The following is an 18,258-nucleotide window of genomic DNA, read 5'->3' as shown; positions in this document are numbered from 1 at the left end:
GGTTCTAACCCTGCTGCCCTGGGCAGACTCAGAGGTAAAAAGTCTGAGCTGGCCTGTGCCTGCTAGTTTATTTTTACAGGTTTTGGATGTTGTTACAGGTGATACTGGCAGGGAAGAGAAGAAATCGGGTTGGTTTCAGGAGAATTCTGTAGAAAACCATGTGAGACTTCATTGTTCACAAAAGCTTCATGGGTGGTTTACTTCTCAGGTGAAAGCCTGTTAAAATTTCACCATTCACAAATAGGAGTTTGAATTTATTTGCTGTTGACCATCCAAGCTGTTGCAGTTGTAATTTTTAACTGTGAGAAATAAGCTCTCCTCAGAGTTGAGTCTCTTCAACTCAAGATCCCTGTTACTGGGGTTTGGCAAGGACAACGTAGGGCACGTGGCTGTGGTCTACATGAGACTGACCAGAGCCTCGTGAGCACTGGATTCAGGGGTGAGATGAGAACTTTGTCCTTGCCCTCCTGCCACCCAGGGTTGAGCTGCTGCCTGAGCCTGACGTGGTGCTGGGCCTGTCCTGCTGATGCAGCAGAAGGCTGTGCGGTACCTGGAGGCTATTGCAGGAAGCAGCTGCAGGGTAACACTGAGTGTTTGGGGTCAATGCAGCATGAAGATTAATGGTGCTGTGATGTACCTCTGCTCTGGGTAGTGGGGGGGAAAAACAACCCCACTTACAGGATGATCCCCAGCAAGAGGGTGAGCATATGGTGTGTGTGTGTATGGCCTTCAGATAAAGCCTTAGACAGCAAGTACTTATCAAAACATCTTCCAGTGTCCCCTTTGCAAGCATTATGCACCAGCTTGGGCATTTTACCTTTCTCTGGCATTTCAAGCCTACCCTGCCTCCTGCTAGCTGAATTTAACCTTTCTACAGGGCTTTTAAATCTGACCTGTCTCCTGCTGGCCTGACCTTGCACTGGGAGGAGGAGGCTGCTGTGTCCCTACTGCCCTCGCCTCTGCCTGGTTACTCCAGGGCAGGGGTTCTTGTAGTATCTCCACGTCTCACATGCTTTTGTTACTGAAGGCAGGAAGTCTCCAGCCTTCCTGCTCCCCCTGGAGGTCAATGCCCTGCAGTTCCCCTGCCCTCCCTTGCTCTCAGCTCAGGTCACCCCAGCAGCAGCTTCCCAAGTGGTGATGGGGCAGGGAAGCTGGCCTGCAAGGGGCTGCCAGTGCACTAGATCTATCAAGACCAGCACACTGAGTCTGGGTTCTCGGTCTTTCTGCCTGTGTCTACCCTGGAACATCAGTGACAAGCATCCCTGTACCAGACTGCTCTGGTTCTCCTTTTCCTTTATGCTGGTATGAATGCTGCTCTGAGCAAGGGGGTGCCTGTGTCCTCCTTGGCACTGCTCTGCTTTCATTTACAGTGACTGAGACCAGCCCCAGTGGGGCTACTTCCCTGCTGCAGTGTCTCCTCTGGATCTGTTCCAATAAAACTCAAAACTTCACAGCACACCTGCGTTTGTATCATTATCACTGGTCCTAAGGATGCTGGCAGATGTGCTTGTGTGACACCCAGCAGAACCCTGTCTCTGCCAGCTTAAGTGCTTCACTGGCTCAGTGCTGGCGACACCCACTCCTACTGTGACCCCAGCTCTTGGCCACTGCACCTCACTTAAACTGTGATCTGTGGGGAGGGCTGGGCATGTGGGAGCCTTCAGCTGAAGATGAGCAGAAGCCAGAATTGTTACAGGGTTAAAGCCTCTAGAATTGCAATATTTTTTACCAGGTCTGCCCTTTGCAGCTTCCCTGAAAAGTGGCTGTGAGGATGCCACAGTAGCTGAGGTGATAACACTGGGCTGCTGTGCGGAAGCTCTGCTGGTCAGGCACCCGCTACCTTCATATGTGCTTCCAAATACTAAATTATCATAGAAATCCCATCCTGATTCCACCCCCTGCCACAGGCAGGGACACCTTCCATGAGACCAGGTTGCTCCAAGCCCTGTCCAACCTGGCCTTGAACACTGCCAGGGATGGGGCAGCCACAGCTTCTCTGGGCAACCTGTGCTGGGGCCTTGCCGCCCTCACAGGGAAGAACTTCTGACTAAGATCTCATCTCAATCTCCCCTCTGTCAGGTTAAAGCCATTCCCCCTTGTCCTGTCCCTGCAGGCCCTTGTCAAATGTTCTTGTTCATTGACTGTGCAGCATGGGCTCGCGCAGGCAGCCTGTTCTGGGTCACTTGCCTGGATGAGGTTGCGGCAGCCGCTAGGCAGGTCAGTGGCCGCGAGTGCCCCTCGAGTACCTGAGGCCGTTCACGTCTCAACTCCGGAAGCAAACAGCGCGCAGCAGGGTGGGGACCGCACAGCGGGGCCCAGAGGAAGTGTCCTCACCCAGAGCAGGGAGCACAAAGCGTCTGCTAGGGAGAGGGGGTGGCTGGCACCTCGTCTTGCCTGGGGTTCAAGTGTGCCCCTGCAGTGCTGCAAGATCTCACCCTTCCTTCTTGGTCAATCCTTGCTGGCTGAATGGTTCACAGGACATGCTGCTGCAAATCTTCTTCATGAAATGAGCTCACCCTGTTTTGTTCTGCAGCTTGTTCTGGTACAGGCTCCTGCAAGACAACAGGGCGCCAGGGAATGGTGGGTGAATGAGGAGTGCATGTAAACCTGGTTTCTAATGTCTCCCAAGTAGCAGCTGAGAGGCCGGGTGCATGGAAGGCTCCAGCTTAGTGGGTTCTTCCCCATCCTGAATGTGCCAAACCAAAGATGGCCCACAAATCCAGCCAAAAGAGAGAGAGTTCCCAAGTCCTGTAGTCCTGGGGCTCTCCAGAGATGTTGGATTTGTGCACTCACCCAGCAGTAGTAGCAGGAGGAGACCCCTTCTCAGGAGCATGCCTCAGTTTCCTCACAGTGGAAAGGAAATCAGTGGAAGGGGAAGCAGTGGATAACAGAGGTACCATTCAAACAGGGCTTTGCTGAGAAAAACAAAATCTTCCCTGTGAGGGTGCTGAGGCCCTGGCACAGGTTGCCCAGAGAAGCTGTGGCTGCCCCATCCCTGGCAGTGTTCAAGGCCAGGTTGGACAGGGCTTGGAGCAACCTGGTTTAGTGGAAGGTGTGGCAGGGGGTTGGAACTGGATGAGGTTTAAGGTCCCTTCCAACCCAAACCAGACCAAGAATCTATGAAGTTACTGCAGGAATGCAAAATACAGAATATTTCTATGTGAAGAGCAAATGATGAAATGGCTGGAGGCAGAGCATGAGCCTGCTCCCTTGACTTCATCCCCTTCTAATCTCCATCCCCCTGCAGCTTTCTCTGCTTGCTTTGATGTGTGCATGTCCTGAGTTAGAACAGTCTTGGCTGGAGCACCAAGTCGTGCAGCCCGAGTGCCTGCTGTGGGAGGAAGGCAGCGTGTGGCTTGAAGAGTGTTAAGGAAACTATAGGAACATTAGGAAATGTGTGATGAGTTTTGATAACTGGAGGAAGCAGGTCATGTCCTGCTTTGAATGAGCACTGCTTGGAGGTATGAAAGCAGCCTTTGCCACGGTCAAGAAGCAGTCGATCTCATCGGCGCTCTCTGCTCTGGCTGAAGCTCTGGGCTGGCAGGATGAGGCTGGAGACCTTCAGGAGCTTTTTAGTGCTCGTCCACGTGTCAGCAGCTTGTGAGTTCGGGCCCTTCCCTTACAGTGTCACAGGGATTGTCTGCAGGATGACCAAGCCTGCGGCGTTGCTGCGTAAGTACCTGCTGTACAGGCTGCGCCTCCCCACTCCCAACTGCAAGTTAGTGATAGAGCAGTCAAGTGAGTGCGTTTCTTGCTTACCTGGCTCTTGTGGAAACCGTTTATCCCATAAGATGTATTAATACCTGCCTGGGAGCACTGGTTAAAGCATGGGCACCTGAACTCAATAGGCACAACTTATCAAAGGAGCTAGAAAATAATCCCCAAGCCCTCTCCACAGCCCAAACCTTTAGCAAGTTAGTCACTGTTAGTCACTGGGAGCTGGTGTGATGGAAGAGCTACAGCAAATGTGTGTTTGATTTCTCACTTCACTTGGAGTGGGAGCACAGAAGGGGAGAAACAAGGGTTCTCTGCTACTGGGGTTTCTGTGCAAGGCTCTGGGGGCTCTGCAGGTGGAAGAAGAATAATTAGAGCTTGTGCGAAGGGTGGGAGCAGCTCTGTCCTATCCCCTCCAACAGTGGGACATATAGGGAAGGATGCTCAGCCGAACTCAGAGAGGATATTTCTGCAAGGAAAAAGTCCAGTACAGGCTTGCACCTGATGCTGAGGCTGGAATCAGCTGGATAACATTAGAAAAATGGGTACAGAAACTTGAATCTCAGAAGTTTTCCTTTGGAGACCCAGAAGGTGGCTGCAATACAATTAAGCAGCAATGGAGTAAAGCACCAGGGTGAAAAAGTCAACAGTTTGAGCAGTGTAAGGATGAGAGACCTTCAACCTTTCCAAAGTCTGCCCTAAGGTGCAAGTGAGGTGTGTGAAAGCTGGGCTTGATTCCCTGGGAACAGCCTGGCTGGTCACTGTCCAGCCCACATGTGGCTGTCGCCAGCTGCCACCAGCTCTTAAAGGCAGGTTTGGAGTTGGTTTTGTGTTTAGTATGCTCTGAAACTACTCCTTGTGCTTCCTCAATCTAATGGGAATGCCTTGATTGAAACTCTCCTGTAGAGCTTTAACCCAGGGTGCTGACTCGGCTTTGCAGCCAGAACAGGTTGCAGTTTGATATCTTTGCCCTTTTCTTCCAACAGTAAACCAGGAAACAGCACAGGTCATTCAAGCAGCATTCAGAAATGCCAAGTTCCCAAATATCACTGGGGAAAGGTCTATGCGGCTCCTCGGCAAGGTGGCTTATGGGCTGACCAAGTGAGTGTCTCTGTGTCACCATGCCAGGGGAGGTGTGGGCTGACCGAGGGGACCAGGAACTGGCCTTGGGGGGATCTTTGATCCAGCAATTCCTGGTGAAAGCAAAGGTCTGAACTGGGACAGATCCCACTTTCTGATCTGCACCTTGCAGACAATTTGGACTTTGAGGTTTAGGCTGCTGATTTGGGCTAACAAATGCAATGGTGCAAACACAGGATGGATTTCCTGCTGTGTCTGCAGTGAACAGAGAGCACTGCAATGAAACATGCTGAGAGAGCTGGGCTTGTTCAGCCTGGGACAGCACCTGCTCCGGGGTGACCTTACAGCAGCTTCCAGTGCCTGAAGGATCTACAAGAAACCTGGAAAGAGACTTTGGACAAGGGCCTGTAGGGACAGGACAAGGGGGAATGGCTTTAAGCTGACAGAGGGGAGATTGAGATGAGATCTTAGGCAGAAGTTCTTCTCTGTGAGGGTGGTGAGGCCCTGGCACAGGTTGACCAGAGAAGCTGTGGCTGCCCCATCCCTGGCAGTGTTCAAGGCCAGGTTGGATGGGGCTTGGAGCAACCTGGTCTAGTGGAAGGTGTCCCTGCCCGTAGCAGGAGGCTGGAACTGCGTGAGTTTTAAGATCCCTTCCAACACAAACCAGGACGGGATTCTATGAAAACAGGCCTGTTTCTGCAGCGCAGTGCTCTGTGTTTCCTGTTTAAAGCATTCCCCTTGCCTCACACCTGACTACCGCCAGGGAGCAGCAGTGCACCAAGGTTGAGCAAAATCACTGTCGTCCTTGTACGGGGCGCTACCCCTGTGATTTGCAAAAGCTCCCTAGGGTTGGCAGAGGCCCCTTAGAGACCTCAAGTCCTCAGTAGCAAACCTGTCTCGCCTGGTCACAGAAAGCAGCCTTGAGGTTGGTGACAAGCCAGGTTTTTGTTGTTTCCAGCATACAGGTAAATGACTTGTCCATCGAACAGAGTGAGGTGGAGCTCAAGGAGAACGATGCCATTCACATTGCTATTAAAAATGTGACAGCCTTCTTCAAAGGGACCCTGAACTATGGCTATGCTGGGGCCTGGTTGTAAGTACCAGGGGGCTGGTTGCTGCCGAGCACCACGCCCCCTCTCACGCTGCTGCTCACAGGCACGCCTCACTGTGGAGGGGCTGCGCTCCTCCGGCTCTCTTGGATAGCGGCGTTGCTTACTGCCTATATGAGAAAAGGTTTTATACGCTAGTAGTGTTGCTCAGCCCTATCACTGCTCTTCTCACCCTGCTTTCTGCCTTTCTGTTCTCACCATCACCCCCTGCGTGAGGAGACAAATGGCCAAAGCATACAAGTTCTTCCCTCCCCTTTGCTGCTCTATATACTTTGAGTGGTGGAAAAAAGGAGTTTAATACTCCTGGTCTGACTGCTGCTAAGGCAGTGGCTTGCGATGATTTAAAACCAGAATATCTGAATGTGCTGCTGCATGTTGGGGTTTTACACTAATGTGACTGATGTGAAAAGTGTTATAAAACCCACCCTGCGGCTGTCGGGGGGTCAGGGAGAAGATGCATCCCACTTAGCATTCAGGTTGCTAAATATTCTCTCTTCTGCCATTACAGTTTGCAGCTTTTTCATTCAGTTGATTTTGAAATCGAGTCTTCCATTGACCTCCAGATAAACATTAAGCTGAGTAAGTAACAGCTGGGGATCGCAGGCTGCAAGGGTCTTGGTGTGTGAGTCACAGAAAGGACAGGCCATCTGGCTCCGCTCACCTCTGTGGGGACCGGGTGGCAGCTGGAGCCTCAAGTGGGTCTCTGTCACCCTGTGTACACAGGACAGGAGACCACATGGCCCTCAAAGAACTCATACTTTTAATAGATCAAGCAGAAGAAGCCAGTATAAAAAATTCCTGCAAAGCCTATTTCTTGAGAAGTCAGCAGACCTAGACTGGAAAGGGACAGAGGCAAACCTCCATAAAGGATGAGAGGGATGTGGGTTATCACATGGGCCTCAAAATACATTTTCCTGCCTCAAAATACATTTTCCTGGTAAGGTCCAGGGGGAGAGCAGCGTGAAGGTCTTGATGACAGTATACTGCAATTTTCTAATGTTTTGCACTACAACGTAATTCCCTCCCTGGTCTGGTCTGTGGGTTGTACGTACTGCCCAGGTTCTCTTGGGTGATGTTAGGAAACAACAAAGGAGCTGGTATCTAAATGAAGTATGAAGAAGGGTGCTTGGTAAACTAGCTCAGCTGGAGTTGCAAGCAGAAACCCTCCATCCAGGTCCAAGGTAGCCTCATTAGGCCCAGCTTTGCAGGGTCCTGGATCTTTTGGAAACATGGCCTGGGAGGTGTGGGGACATTGGCTCCCCCTCTGCAGTGATGCCCTGCAGGTCTGCAAAGTCTGCAAAGTGCACTCATCCTCCTTGTCTTGGTAGCAAGTTAGCTGTTTTTTGTTTTCTTTCATCTCATGCAGTGTGCCAGAAGGACCAAGTGGCTGCCGATGCCTCAGACTGCTACCTGACTTTCCACAAACTCACGCTTCACCTGCAAGGAGACAAGGAGTGAGTCTGTCCCCCTTCAAAATCAGGCTTCACTTGCCCGGCTTCTGGTCCCCATGTGCTTCAGCCCAAGCAACATCCACCATGGGGACTGCTGAGTGATCCCTGACCATGCTCATGTTCTGTGCAGACCAGGCTGGCTGAAGCAGCTCTTCACGGATTTCATCTCCTTCACTTTGAAGTTTGTTCTCAAGAGTGAGGTAAGATCAGACACTGCTTGTGGATGGAGAAAAGGTCAGTTTGCTACACACGCCTCTGCTCACGTATGCACACAAAATAATAGCAATTGCATTTTAGTGCTTGCAAAAAATAAGACAAATAAATAGAATCCACAAAACCTGCCCGCACCCCAGCTTGGATGGGGTCAGAGGTTGTACTGATGCTGGAATCTTGGATGGTGCTGGACTGAAGAACAGCCCTCAGGTCTCACCATGAGGCTCAGCTCTGCTCCACAACCCGAAGTCCTAACCCCCTTCTTTTACTCTTGTAGGTGTGCAACGAAATCAATTTTCTTGCTCAGGTTCTGGCAAATTTTGTACATGATTTAGCAGGTAAATACCCTTGGGTTTTCTGCTTTCTTTTTTATGTGCAACTTTTAATGCTTGAGCCCCAGCAGGGCAATAGCTACATCCATCAAAAAAAGTCCTTTGAAACTGTATGTGGGATCCCAAGCCCTCAGGCAAAGGCAAAATAAACTTTAGCGAAGTTCTGGTTTGAATTTTTTCTGTATCAGGTTGATTTTTAAGGGTGATTGCCCCGGTTGAAAGACATGAAATACCTCGGTTCATGAACGAGGTATTTCTCCTTCATCATGTAATGCTCAGAGGTGCGGAACAACTGCAGAAGGACTGATGTTAGCTAGCACAGGAACACGCATTGGAGTATTGAGGCTGAGATATTACAGCATCTGTATACGCCTGCTGATGATTTTCCTATGGTTCCCAGTCCCAAATATCAGGGAAAAGGACATGCAATGTGAAAAAAAAAAAGGAATGTAAAACTGAGAGTAGTTCCCACCATTTCTAAGGGAGTCATTGGGCAGTAGCAGGACCCAGCACTAGCACCCAAAGGAATGGGGTTCCTTAGTCACATCATAGAATCCTAAAAGATTCTTAAAGCTCATCCATTTCCAAACCCCTGCCATGGACAGGGACACCTTCCACTAGACCCAGTTGCTCAAAGCCCTGTCCAAGTTGGCCTTTAAAACTGTCAGGGATGGGGCATTCATAACTTCCTAGGGCATCTTGTTCCAATGTCTCACCACTCCCACAGTAAAAAATTTCTTCATTATATATAAATCTCCCCTGTTTAAGTTTAAACCTATTGCCCCTTGTCCTGTCACTATAGTCCCTGACGAAGAGACATCTTTGTGTCCTTTTGTTAACTCCCAATCACCTTCTGCAGCAAGTCCTAAAAGTGACTGCCACATACGGTGCCCACAGTCACATTCTGGTGTGAGGTTTTGGTGTTTTCTTCCTGCAGAAAATTTTGTCCAGGATGAAGGTATCAGCATCGATATCTCCCTTGCATCAGTTCCTGTAATAAAAGCAAATTACCTAGAATCCCACCACAAGGTAAAGTAACCCATGCTGTTCAGAGACCAAAGGTTTTCTGGGGATGATGTTTGCAGGAGGGCTGCGAGCGGCTGGTCCCTTGCTGTCATGGTGAGCATGGGCTGCGTCTGCATTTGCAGCGTGGCCTGATGCCAGTCTTCTACCTGGGCACACAGCTTGTGCTCTGCTCCAAGTCCAGCCTTCACCTTGCAATGGGAATGCAGGTATTGACACCTTGCCCTGTCTGCCAGCTGCTACAGGTGACCAACATGCTTGCTTCCCTTTAAAGGGCCTCATCCTGTACAAGAACTACTCCAATATCTTCACTGACTCCGTTTTCTCCCCGTCACTGCTGACTGAGTCCCGGATGCTTTATTTCTGGTTGTCTGAACACATCCTCAACTCTCTGGCTTCGGCAGCTTTCTTAGACAAGCGCCTGGAATTGACCATCAGAGGAGAGGAGCTGCAGGTGATTTCAGGGGTGGTTCCCTCCTTACATTGCATTGTGGTGAGACAGTAAAAAATTCCCTAAATAGTGGGGTTTTTTTTGGTGAGGGTTAGTTGCTGTAGAAGCCAGAAATCTATAGTCAGTCCCTACATGTGATCCTGGTTAGAAATTTTTGCCTTCTTAGCAAGAATGTGCTACCAGGCAGTGTTATACCTTAAAGCAGTGACACCAGCTGGTAGAAAACATGCCTTCTGAACTGCAGTGATGTGGCTCTCTGTGGGAGTACTGAGGTAGCCAAGGTGTGAGCTCAGGGGGAACTCAGCCATGCCTCTGACCTGGCCACAAGCCACTCTGGCCATTCAGCCTGCATCAGGGCTGACCATAACCTCTCTTGCGCTTTTCTACAACCTGTTTCTGGTTTGTTTCTAAAGGCGCTGTTTGAAATGGAAGACACGGAAGCACAGCGGAATGCAGTGCAGATGGTAACTTTGGTCTTATTCAAAGTGGTTTATGTCAAATGAAGAACTTTTCAAATAGATTCTGTTGCACTGTAACAACAGTGTCCTTCCCTTGACAACTTGAATCTTGGGTGGGCCTGATGGGGAAAATGAGGGATCGATGGAGAAACTGTGCTTTGCAAGGATTTCTTCACCCTCCAAGCTGGCACAGCTTCCCTCCAATCCAGCTGAATTACTGGGCTTGTGTGAGCTGAAGGAAAAACTGGGGACTACAAAAGGTATGCACTTCTGTGGCAAATTGGCATGAAACTGAGAAAAAGCCTGACTCTTCTGTTGCTCCTCACTTGACCAGATTTTTCAAGGCACCTCCTATAATGACTCTGTGGCCAGGGTGTGGAGTCTTGCCCATCCCCAAATCTCTGTTCAGCCTGAAGGGACAGTCGTGAAGTCCTCGGTAGCAGTGGAGGTCAGCACCCTTCCCGTGGGAGAAGAGTCCCTGATGGTTCTGTACATGGAGAAGGTCAGCTCTTGCTTCTCCTGACTGTGACGACCTTGGGAGGGGTGGGTGGCTAAACCATGGGAGGTGGAGAAAGCATATCAGTTCCTTTTAACACTCCCATCTCTTCCCTCAACAACTAAAGCTGGGAATGATGACAGCAATCATGCTGGCTCAGTGCCTCCCCTATTAGGCTAGCCCATCACTAGTGTGCAAGGTGGTAAAAGCAGCAGTAAGCTCTGATGAGCCCCCATTAACCTGCACCAGACACAGTGAAACCTTTAGATGAGGTATTTTAGGAGAGAATGGAGGAACCATGGGAATGTATTTATTTTGAAACTTCAAACTTCCTCATTCCCAAATTCTAGCTCTGGCCCCCGCTGAGAAGGTGGTTGTCTCTGACACGAAGGTACAGCTCTGGAGAATGCGAAGCTCAAAATACAACTTTTTCCACTATATATGCCTGTATGAAAGTTCCTGCTTACACTGTGTTTTACCCAAACTCCTTTATACTGAATCTAAGGAGGCAGAAAAAAGAAAGGCCAACAGCCTTGCTGTCATGGGCATCACAAGAAAGTGGTATGTCTGTCCAGCCTTGTAATTATGGGCTGGTATGGACACTAAACACTGCATAAAAGCAAATCCCTGCCTGAGGGTAGACCGGCCTCTTCAATTTAAAGGGTTAAACTGTAACTGAGTACAGTTCCCTCCTGCCCTCTGCAAGCATCCCACACTAGCAAAGTATTCCAGGGAAACATGCACGGCTGGTCTTTCTGTTTCAGGTGACCTCTTGAAACTAATTTCTGGTAGGAAACTACTGGACTAGAGGTGGTGCCCAAAACTGTGGCTCTCAGGACGTGATCTGCTTCTGGCCTGCCAAGCCTCCTGAATCATAAAATGCTCCTTTTAAATGAATGTTTGCATACAGGCAGAAGCAAGAAAATGATCCTAAATGGCCAGAATTCAGAGAATTTCTTTTTAGTTTGGTTATAAATGCAAACACTATAGGAAGGCTACTTGTAATATCCGTGGCTGTTCTCTCCACATTCTATCTGATGATCTTCAAGTTGAACTGGATGGTCATTGGGAAACATCACCCTATATAATCATTTCCTTCCTGCATAAGCAGAATTTGGTTCACAAAATTACAAAAGCATCAGTCCTGTGAATAAGCCAGTGTAGAACACCACAGGCTGAGGCTGTGGGCATCAGGGAGGAGTTCACTGTATGCAAATAGGGAAGAAAAATGATGACCTTCTCTAGTAATATCTGGAGGTAAAACCAGAAGGATGTTGAACTCTGGATCACAGAAAGTAAATCAGAATGACCAAATGCAACTTGCTGCTATAAGGCAAGATGAGGTATGTTTCAACCCTGCTGTTCATCTTTGTGCAGGAAATCACAGTCACCATCCAAGCCACCTATGCAGAAAAGAAACTCATTTTGCACCCTTTGGGCTCCAGGTCGGTACTGTGGTCTCTGGAGGGGGGCGGGTTCTCTGCCTTTTTTAGCCTGTATATGAGAACAGCATGACAAAAGGACCTTTGCAGCCCTTAGTGATTTCCCTCCCTCCTTTTTGTCCTTCCCTTCAGGATAGAGTTTAAAGTCTTTAACTGCACAGCTGATCCAAGTGAGGTGAGTTCTAAGAAAGTATTCTGCAGGCCACCTGTGGCAAAATGATGTATTTAAAATCTGGTTGTATGAATTTTCTGGCTTTTAGAATGACCCATCCATAAGAAACTTCCTGCAGACAATGATCTCGGTTGTTGGGATCCCAGAAGTGATTTCAAGTGAGTTTTCCCTTTGGGGAAGTGCCAGCCTACTCCATTAAAGTGTCTAATACCAGATCTCCTAAACCTAAGCATTAAAAAATACATCAATAACCCTGACAGCTTTGGGGGACTACATTACTGAAGTTAATTTCTGCTGGATTCACTTGGGGAATGGGGAACCTTTTGTAAATGGCTGGGACAAAGGAAAAGTGAGTCTTCTGTCAGGCTGAAGGTTGTGGGGCATTGAGGCACAATTAGCTTTTGGCAAGAGGCAGAAAAGGTAGCAGTACATGATGAGCAGCAAGCCAGGACGACTGTACCTGTAACTGCATTGGTTTACTGATTCCATAGGGATCGAACCAGCTTTGACTTCACTGATGAACAGCAAAGGGCTTCATCTATTTGAGATCAGAAATCCTGAGATCATCACAAGAAAGGTAAGCAGAGTTTAGAAATACCTGGATCTCAAAGCCCGTCTTGGGAGTGTGACATAAACTAATATAATACTTTTCTCTTTTCTCCTCCCTTTTTAGGGATACATAATTGTACAACTTGACTTTAGCTTCCCGAATCATTTGCTTCTTGATTTTCTTCAGAATAGATTATAAAGCTGATCTCTCCTTAAAGGAGCCCAGGAACTTGTGTACAAACAGAAAGATCGTGTGTGAATCAATTAAAAGATGAGCTGATTTAAATGAGTTTCAGTTTTTCTTTCCTTTTCCTAATAAATGCTCCAGTTTCTGTGCAATTGTACTTCCATGGAGCCTTTCCTCTGCAACAATCTTTAATTCTGCACTTCTATGCACATTACTTTTCCGGAATCTTTAAGGACTTGTGTGCTTAGGAGTAAGGCTTGGACTCTTGAAGTGCATGGGCTCTGGATTAGCACTCAGGGGAGGCAGCAGAAGTGGGCTTTGCTTACCTTCTGGCATCTTCGTTATTACATTTTGGAAATGTAGCATCTTTTGTGTTGATCCTGGGTTTCATTTCTACCAGGAGCCAAGAAGCTCCTGATTTTGACAACTCCAATGACATTATCAAACTCCAAGTAAACTCAGAACCAGTTATACTAAAAGACCTAGGTGTGGCTGAAATGGATGTGAACTGACAGTGCAGTGCAGTAACGGAGATCTTGCACCCTGGGTGCTTTTTTTACACAGCCTGTACTCTGTGTAGAGTTCCAGGTAAATTGTGATGCCCATGTTGTTGAGATGATGGGAAGAAACTTGAGAAAAGCAAATAAAATTATAAGGAAGCCAAAAAGATCAGAAGAGAAAGAGCAGGAGTCCAGTTAGACAGCAGGTTCCTCTTTCTTCCTACTACAGGGCAATTATTTATTTGAAGTGTCTGTTATTTTCCTGTACCAATTCATGCTTCCTTGTTTAATATTTGTCTCTTCACTTAGAAGAGATCTGAGACAGCACACCTAAGGCTGTAGTGGTGATCACATTAACAAAGGCAGAGGATGATGTTCTCCTTCCACACAAACCTGTATTAAAGCTGGGGCTCCTGGAAAGAGCCCTATGAGGCTGGCAACAGGATAGCCTCGGTTTCTTGGGCTCCCGGGGACATGGTGGTTGCTCCCTCCACACTGCCATGGGTGTCCTCCCTGGGGAACAAGCCTCTGACCTCCCCAGCGCTTCCCGCTCCACACAGCGGCTGGGTTTAACATCTGTTCAGTGGACTTGGTGTCAAGGCTGGTGGAGGAGCAGACTGCAGCACACGCAGTGGGCTGAGGTTACAGGTTGCTCCATGGCAGCCAAGGAAGGTTTATCTTGAGCCTCAACCAGCCGTGTCCATGACACTGCAGGTGTCACTGTGAAAGCAGTGATACCATAGCAGGGCCAGCAATAGCCTTGAAGAAGCCCTGGTGTAGTGAGCACCTTCTCACCTCCCTTCCCACCCTGTCCCCACGCTGTCTCTGCAGGCTTTTTCAGTACCAGCTAAGAGTTTGTCCATGCGCCCTCTTGCTCTAAAGCCACTGATGCTGAGGTGACACGTCCCCTCTCTGCATGGCAATGCCTGCTGAATTCTATGGGAACTGGCCTCTGACAAGCCTGTCAAGTCCTTCTGACATTCCAGGAGTGACGAGCATTAATAAAAAAGAAATGGCAGGGGAAAAAAACCACCTTTTTTTCATCCTTAGAGGTGCCTTGCCGTGCCAGGCACAGGCACCTGCTGGGGCCCATTCAGTGGCGACCCACTGGGGCTGCCCAAGCCGGTTGCCGTCGCATAGACAACAGGGGCTTTGCTGAGGAGAGAAGGACGGAAGGGTCCAGCAGACCGCAGAAGGTACCACCGCGAAATGGCGGTGCAGTGCCGGGCCGGACGGGCGCTGAGCGCAGCCGTGCCTCGCCTTCTCCTCCGCCTCGCCCCCTCCCCGCCCCCCGCATGACGGCGCAGCCCCATCCCAGGAGCGGAGCTGAGGAAGGTGGCGGCCGCCGAGCCTGGCACGGAGACGACGCCGGTGCCTCACGTGGTTTCCCGGCAAAGAGGCTCCGCCGTCGGGCGGCTTCTGGTTTGAAGCTGTCCGCGCTGCCGCTGTGACCGACGGACAGCGCACCGTGAGTGCCGCGGCGGGAGCAGGCGGAGGGCGTCCTGCGAAGTCCCTCGGGAGCGTTCAGAGTGTGGGGCGGGTGGGTGTGGCCGCGGGTTTTGCTTTTCCGTGTCCAAGGCTAAGGTTGGGCATGCGTTCATGGAGATGCCTTTTGCACCCTGATGCTGGATCAAACCAGTGATTCAAAGAAATCACTTCACTGTAAAGTAAAGCACAGACCTTTATTGGTGTCGGAAGCACGCGGGGGTTCAAACCTCCATACACACGTCTCCAAAGCACAGTAAGTTTCAGGTTTTTTCTACTTTACATTCTCATCTTGATATAATTTTATCTAAAGCATCCACACAGACAATTCAGTGAATTATATAACTGTAGTTCTCTCATCCTCCTGCACACTTGGGTTAGGGGTTAGGGCCACAACAACAGTCTATTGGTTACCTTTTAGCTTTAGTAGTATTGATCAACTGCTAATACCTATGAGCTATGTGCTTAGTTCTTTGTTCAAGTTGTTAACGTATCTTACCATTAGGGATGTCCCTGCTTAGAAGCAATTTACAAAAGCAAATGCAAGCCATCTACAGGCCCAAATTCTAACACATTGTTTATCATGCCCACTTGGGCAGGTTCCAGCCCTCAGAGGGGTCCCATGTTGAGTGAGTGGTCACATTTAGGTGCTAAGGCATACTGATGCTAAAAAGTAAAGTTATTTCAGCTAAGGCCTAATGGCTTGGGCTCACCAGTATCACAGCTTTTCCTAACTGAAGTGATGTATGGGAGTCTGTCAAGGATGATGTAGGGGATTTTTAGGCACAAAATTGCTAGTTTGGCCATAAAGGGGTTGCATTGGTAGTGGGATGACAACTTCTGGTCTGGTGGAAAAAACATCCACCCCCCCATCCCCTCCTTCCACCCCTGGTCGCCTTCATCCACCCCTCTGGTCCCCTCCATCCACTCCTGTTCTCCATCCACTCCTTGGTCTCCTCCATCCACTCCTTGGTCTCCTCCATCCACTCTTTGGTTCCCTCCAACCACCCCAGTTCCCTCCACCCCTCTCAGAGCTCCCCCATCTTCTGCGCCCTGCTCAAGGCCTGACAAGCGGAGCAGGTGTTTCTGTCTGGAGTTGTGGGCATTGCTGGACACGTACAATATCAAAGAGAGCAAGCAAGAAGATGGATCGTCCTTTAACCAAAGTCAATAGCCACTCAGTTATACCCTGTGCATTATCTTCCCTTAACTTCGTCATACTTTCAACTTGCAGATACTTTCATGTATGGATTCTGAATGGTCTGATAAATACATGCAACACATTCCTTCCAAAATTTCACACCCATGTCCATGCACCAAGAGGAGAAAATCAATTGCTGCCGTATTTTGTAAAGTCGCATGCGTAATATAGTTGACATCAGTGAGCAAAGCAGAGAGAGCAGATGCTGTAGCATTAGTTTGTTTAGCAAGCCAACATCCTAATGTATTCAATGTTGCTGAAGCTTGTGCACTAGCTACTTCAGCAGCTAAAAATGAGGCAGCTATTATTTCACCCAGGTTCCAAAAATTTACTTTGTCATCACAGCTCGGTTGAAAGCATGTGTTGACATTTGAGAATGCAATCCTCGTTTGTATATTATCATAGTGTTATTAGGGATTAACATGCCTAAGGTCCCTCCTGCACACGGGCTTCCCTTTATATGGGATGGCACCCCCTGCCAGGCCCGATCTTGTGGCAGCTGAGGCACAGACTCCATTTCTGGCTACAAACAAAATCCCTTATTGAGTGAGCTTACAGGCTTTTATAGTATTCTGCCTAGCGGTTAGTAGCAGTTAGTTCCTTTGGTACTTTTCCATCGCGAAACAATCTCTTTGATCACGCACTCTTTCACATTGCTGTCCACGTGCCTTTGCTTGAGTAATTATTTCTAAACATAGTTCTTTGCTATCACTACTCGTTACATCATCACTTCCACTTCCCCTTGACCACACATTCTTTATCTTGTCTTAAGCATCCTCCTGTTTCCAAATTTACAGTCCTCAGAAATTATCTTGATGCTCTTTCTTCGGTTCCACCTGATGTTCTTTCTCCGGTTCTTCCTGACTTGTCCCATTCATTTCTTCCAAGGTTTGTGGCTGATAAGAGTCCAGATGTCCAGGTCTACTGGCGCAGCTTCTTGTGCAGCATTCCCCACATCTCCCCCTTCTTTATAAACTAACAAAACATTGTTAATAGTCTTAGCGATCAAACGATTTATACAAGCAATTAAACAAGGAACTGTGATTAAAATATATAAAATGAGTTTTACACAGGGTACTGCGATTTTAATAATGTCTTTCAACCATGCACTGATGCCCCATCCTGACAGCAAACTTTCTGGCCAATTCCAGCTACTCTCCACTTGCAGCTTCTGAACTCCATCCTTTAGGTTTTGAATTGCGTCATGGACAGACTCAGAATGATCAGATAGGTTCATGCAACACATCTCATCAGAGCCTTTATAACCATGTCCTTGAGCTAGTAGCAAAAAAATCTATGGCAGCTCTATTTTGAAGGGTAGCGTGTTTGACTGAATCGTTATCTGTTAGCAGACCATTGCTGTGGGTGAAAAACCTCCGGGACAGAGGCTGGGTTTCTTCCCGCCTCTCACCGGGAGGAGTGGATCCCCCGCCGCCCCGCAGCGCGCATCTTGGCGGGCGCAGCGCCAACCCGTGCCTTCCGGAGCACACAAAGGCGAGAGACGATCGAGTATCACAGCCCTCTGCCCGCGGGCAGACAATGAGGGGAGCTTGCCGGAGCCTGCTGCTGCCGCCGCCGCCATGCGAATGAGTGAGGTCGCGGCAGCGAGGAGGTGGAGGCGGCGCGCCCGTGTTCTGCAGCTCCTTATCCCACCGCTGCCAGCAGGTGCAGCCCCTCGGTCAGAGGGGAGCCGCCGCGGCAGCCTCCACCCGGCTCCCGCGGGAGCGCCGTTTTCCTCCCCGCCGTCCAGCCCGCGGTTCGGCTCATAATGGGCGGGATGTGTAGCATTCAGTTTTGGGGGCAAGTTTACATCACCTTGATTTTTCGCTTCTTTTTTAATGTGTTTCCACATATCATGCGGGTCAGGGGGGTAGAGCTCGGGTTCTCTGTCAGGGTCGATTGGTCCAGGATCAAAAGGGCCATCTTTGCCTGGCTCATTTGCTGTCGCAGCCTGCCGGCAGGTATCTTCCCACCAATCAATACATGCTGGAAGGTGCGTGAACACCGGCAAAGCTTCTGTCTCACGACAGCCAATGCCAGGACCAGGCGGGAATAGATCTGGCTCAGTTTCTGGATCTACTGGCTCCGGGTCGAGAGGGTCTGGGGTGTTGTTTGTTGGGACAGGACGGGCTGATGGTGCCGATGCCTCCTGCGCCGCCCTGTCAAGTGCCTCATAGACTGAGCGCCATACGGCCAGCAATTTGGGGACTGCCGCATCATCCCTTGTGGCTGCATCCCAGAGGCAGACCCCAATCTTGTCCCGTATTCCTTGCCGATAAATATTAGTTGATGCTGCTTCAGGGGCATGGGTCGAGACCCATATTAACAAGTCTTTCAGTCTGTCCTCATTTACAGTAACCCCCTTCTCTAGAAATTTTACTAGCACTCTGAACAC

General features: G+C 49.2%; 1 protein-coding gene across 1 annotated transcript; it reads left to right on the top strand.

Annotated features, from left to right (window-relative positions):
* Positions 1 to 526: 526 nt before the first annotated feature.
* On the top strand, positions 527 to 12,689 carry CETP (cholesteryl ester transfer protein; the record flags this gene model as incomplete). The annotated part of the gene is made up of 19 exons (XM_080638358.1): positions 527 to 580; positions 2,114 to 2,294; positions 2,534 to 2,580; positions 3,531 to 3,672; positions 4,701 to 4,815; positions 5,753 to 5,887; positions 6,412 to 6,482; positions 7,270 to 7,357; positions 7,485 to 7,554; positions 7,845 to 7,905; positions 8,837 to 8,928; positions 9,197 to 9,376; positions 9,787 to 9,837; positions 10,166 to 10,333; positions 11,705 to 11,772; positions 11,902 to 11,944; positions 12,030 to 12,099; positions 12,433 to 12,518; positions 12,615 to 12,689. 19 exons carry the CDS (start codon positions 527 to 529, stop codon positions 12,687 to 12,689), a joined length of 1,797 nt encoding a protein of 598 aa, XP_080494484.1.
* Positions 12,690 to 18,258: the final 5,569 nt, after the last annotated feature.

Source organism: Psittacula echo (assembly GCF_963264785.1).
Source record: "Psittacula echo genome assembly, chromosome: Z".
Taxonomy (NCBI): domain Eukaryota; kingdom Metazoa; phylum Chordata; class Aves; order Psittaciformes; family Psittacidae; genus Psittacula; species Psittacula echo.
The sequence above is the reverse complement of the archived record's forward strand: the minus strand, read 5'-3'. Positions and strand labels throughout refer to the sequence as shown.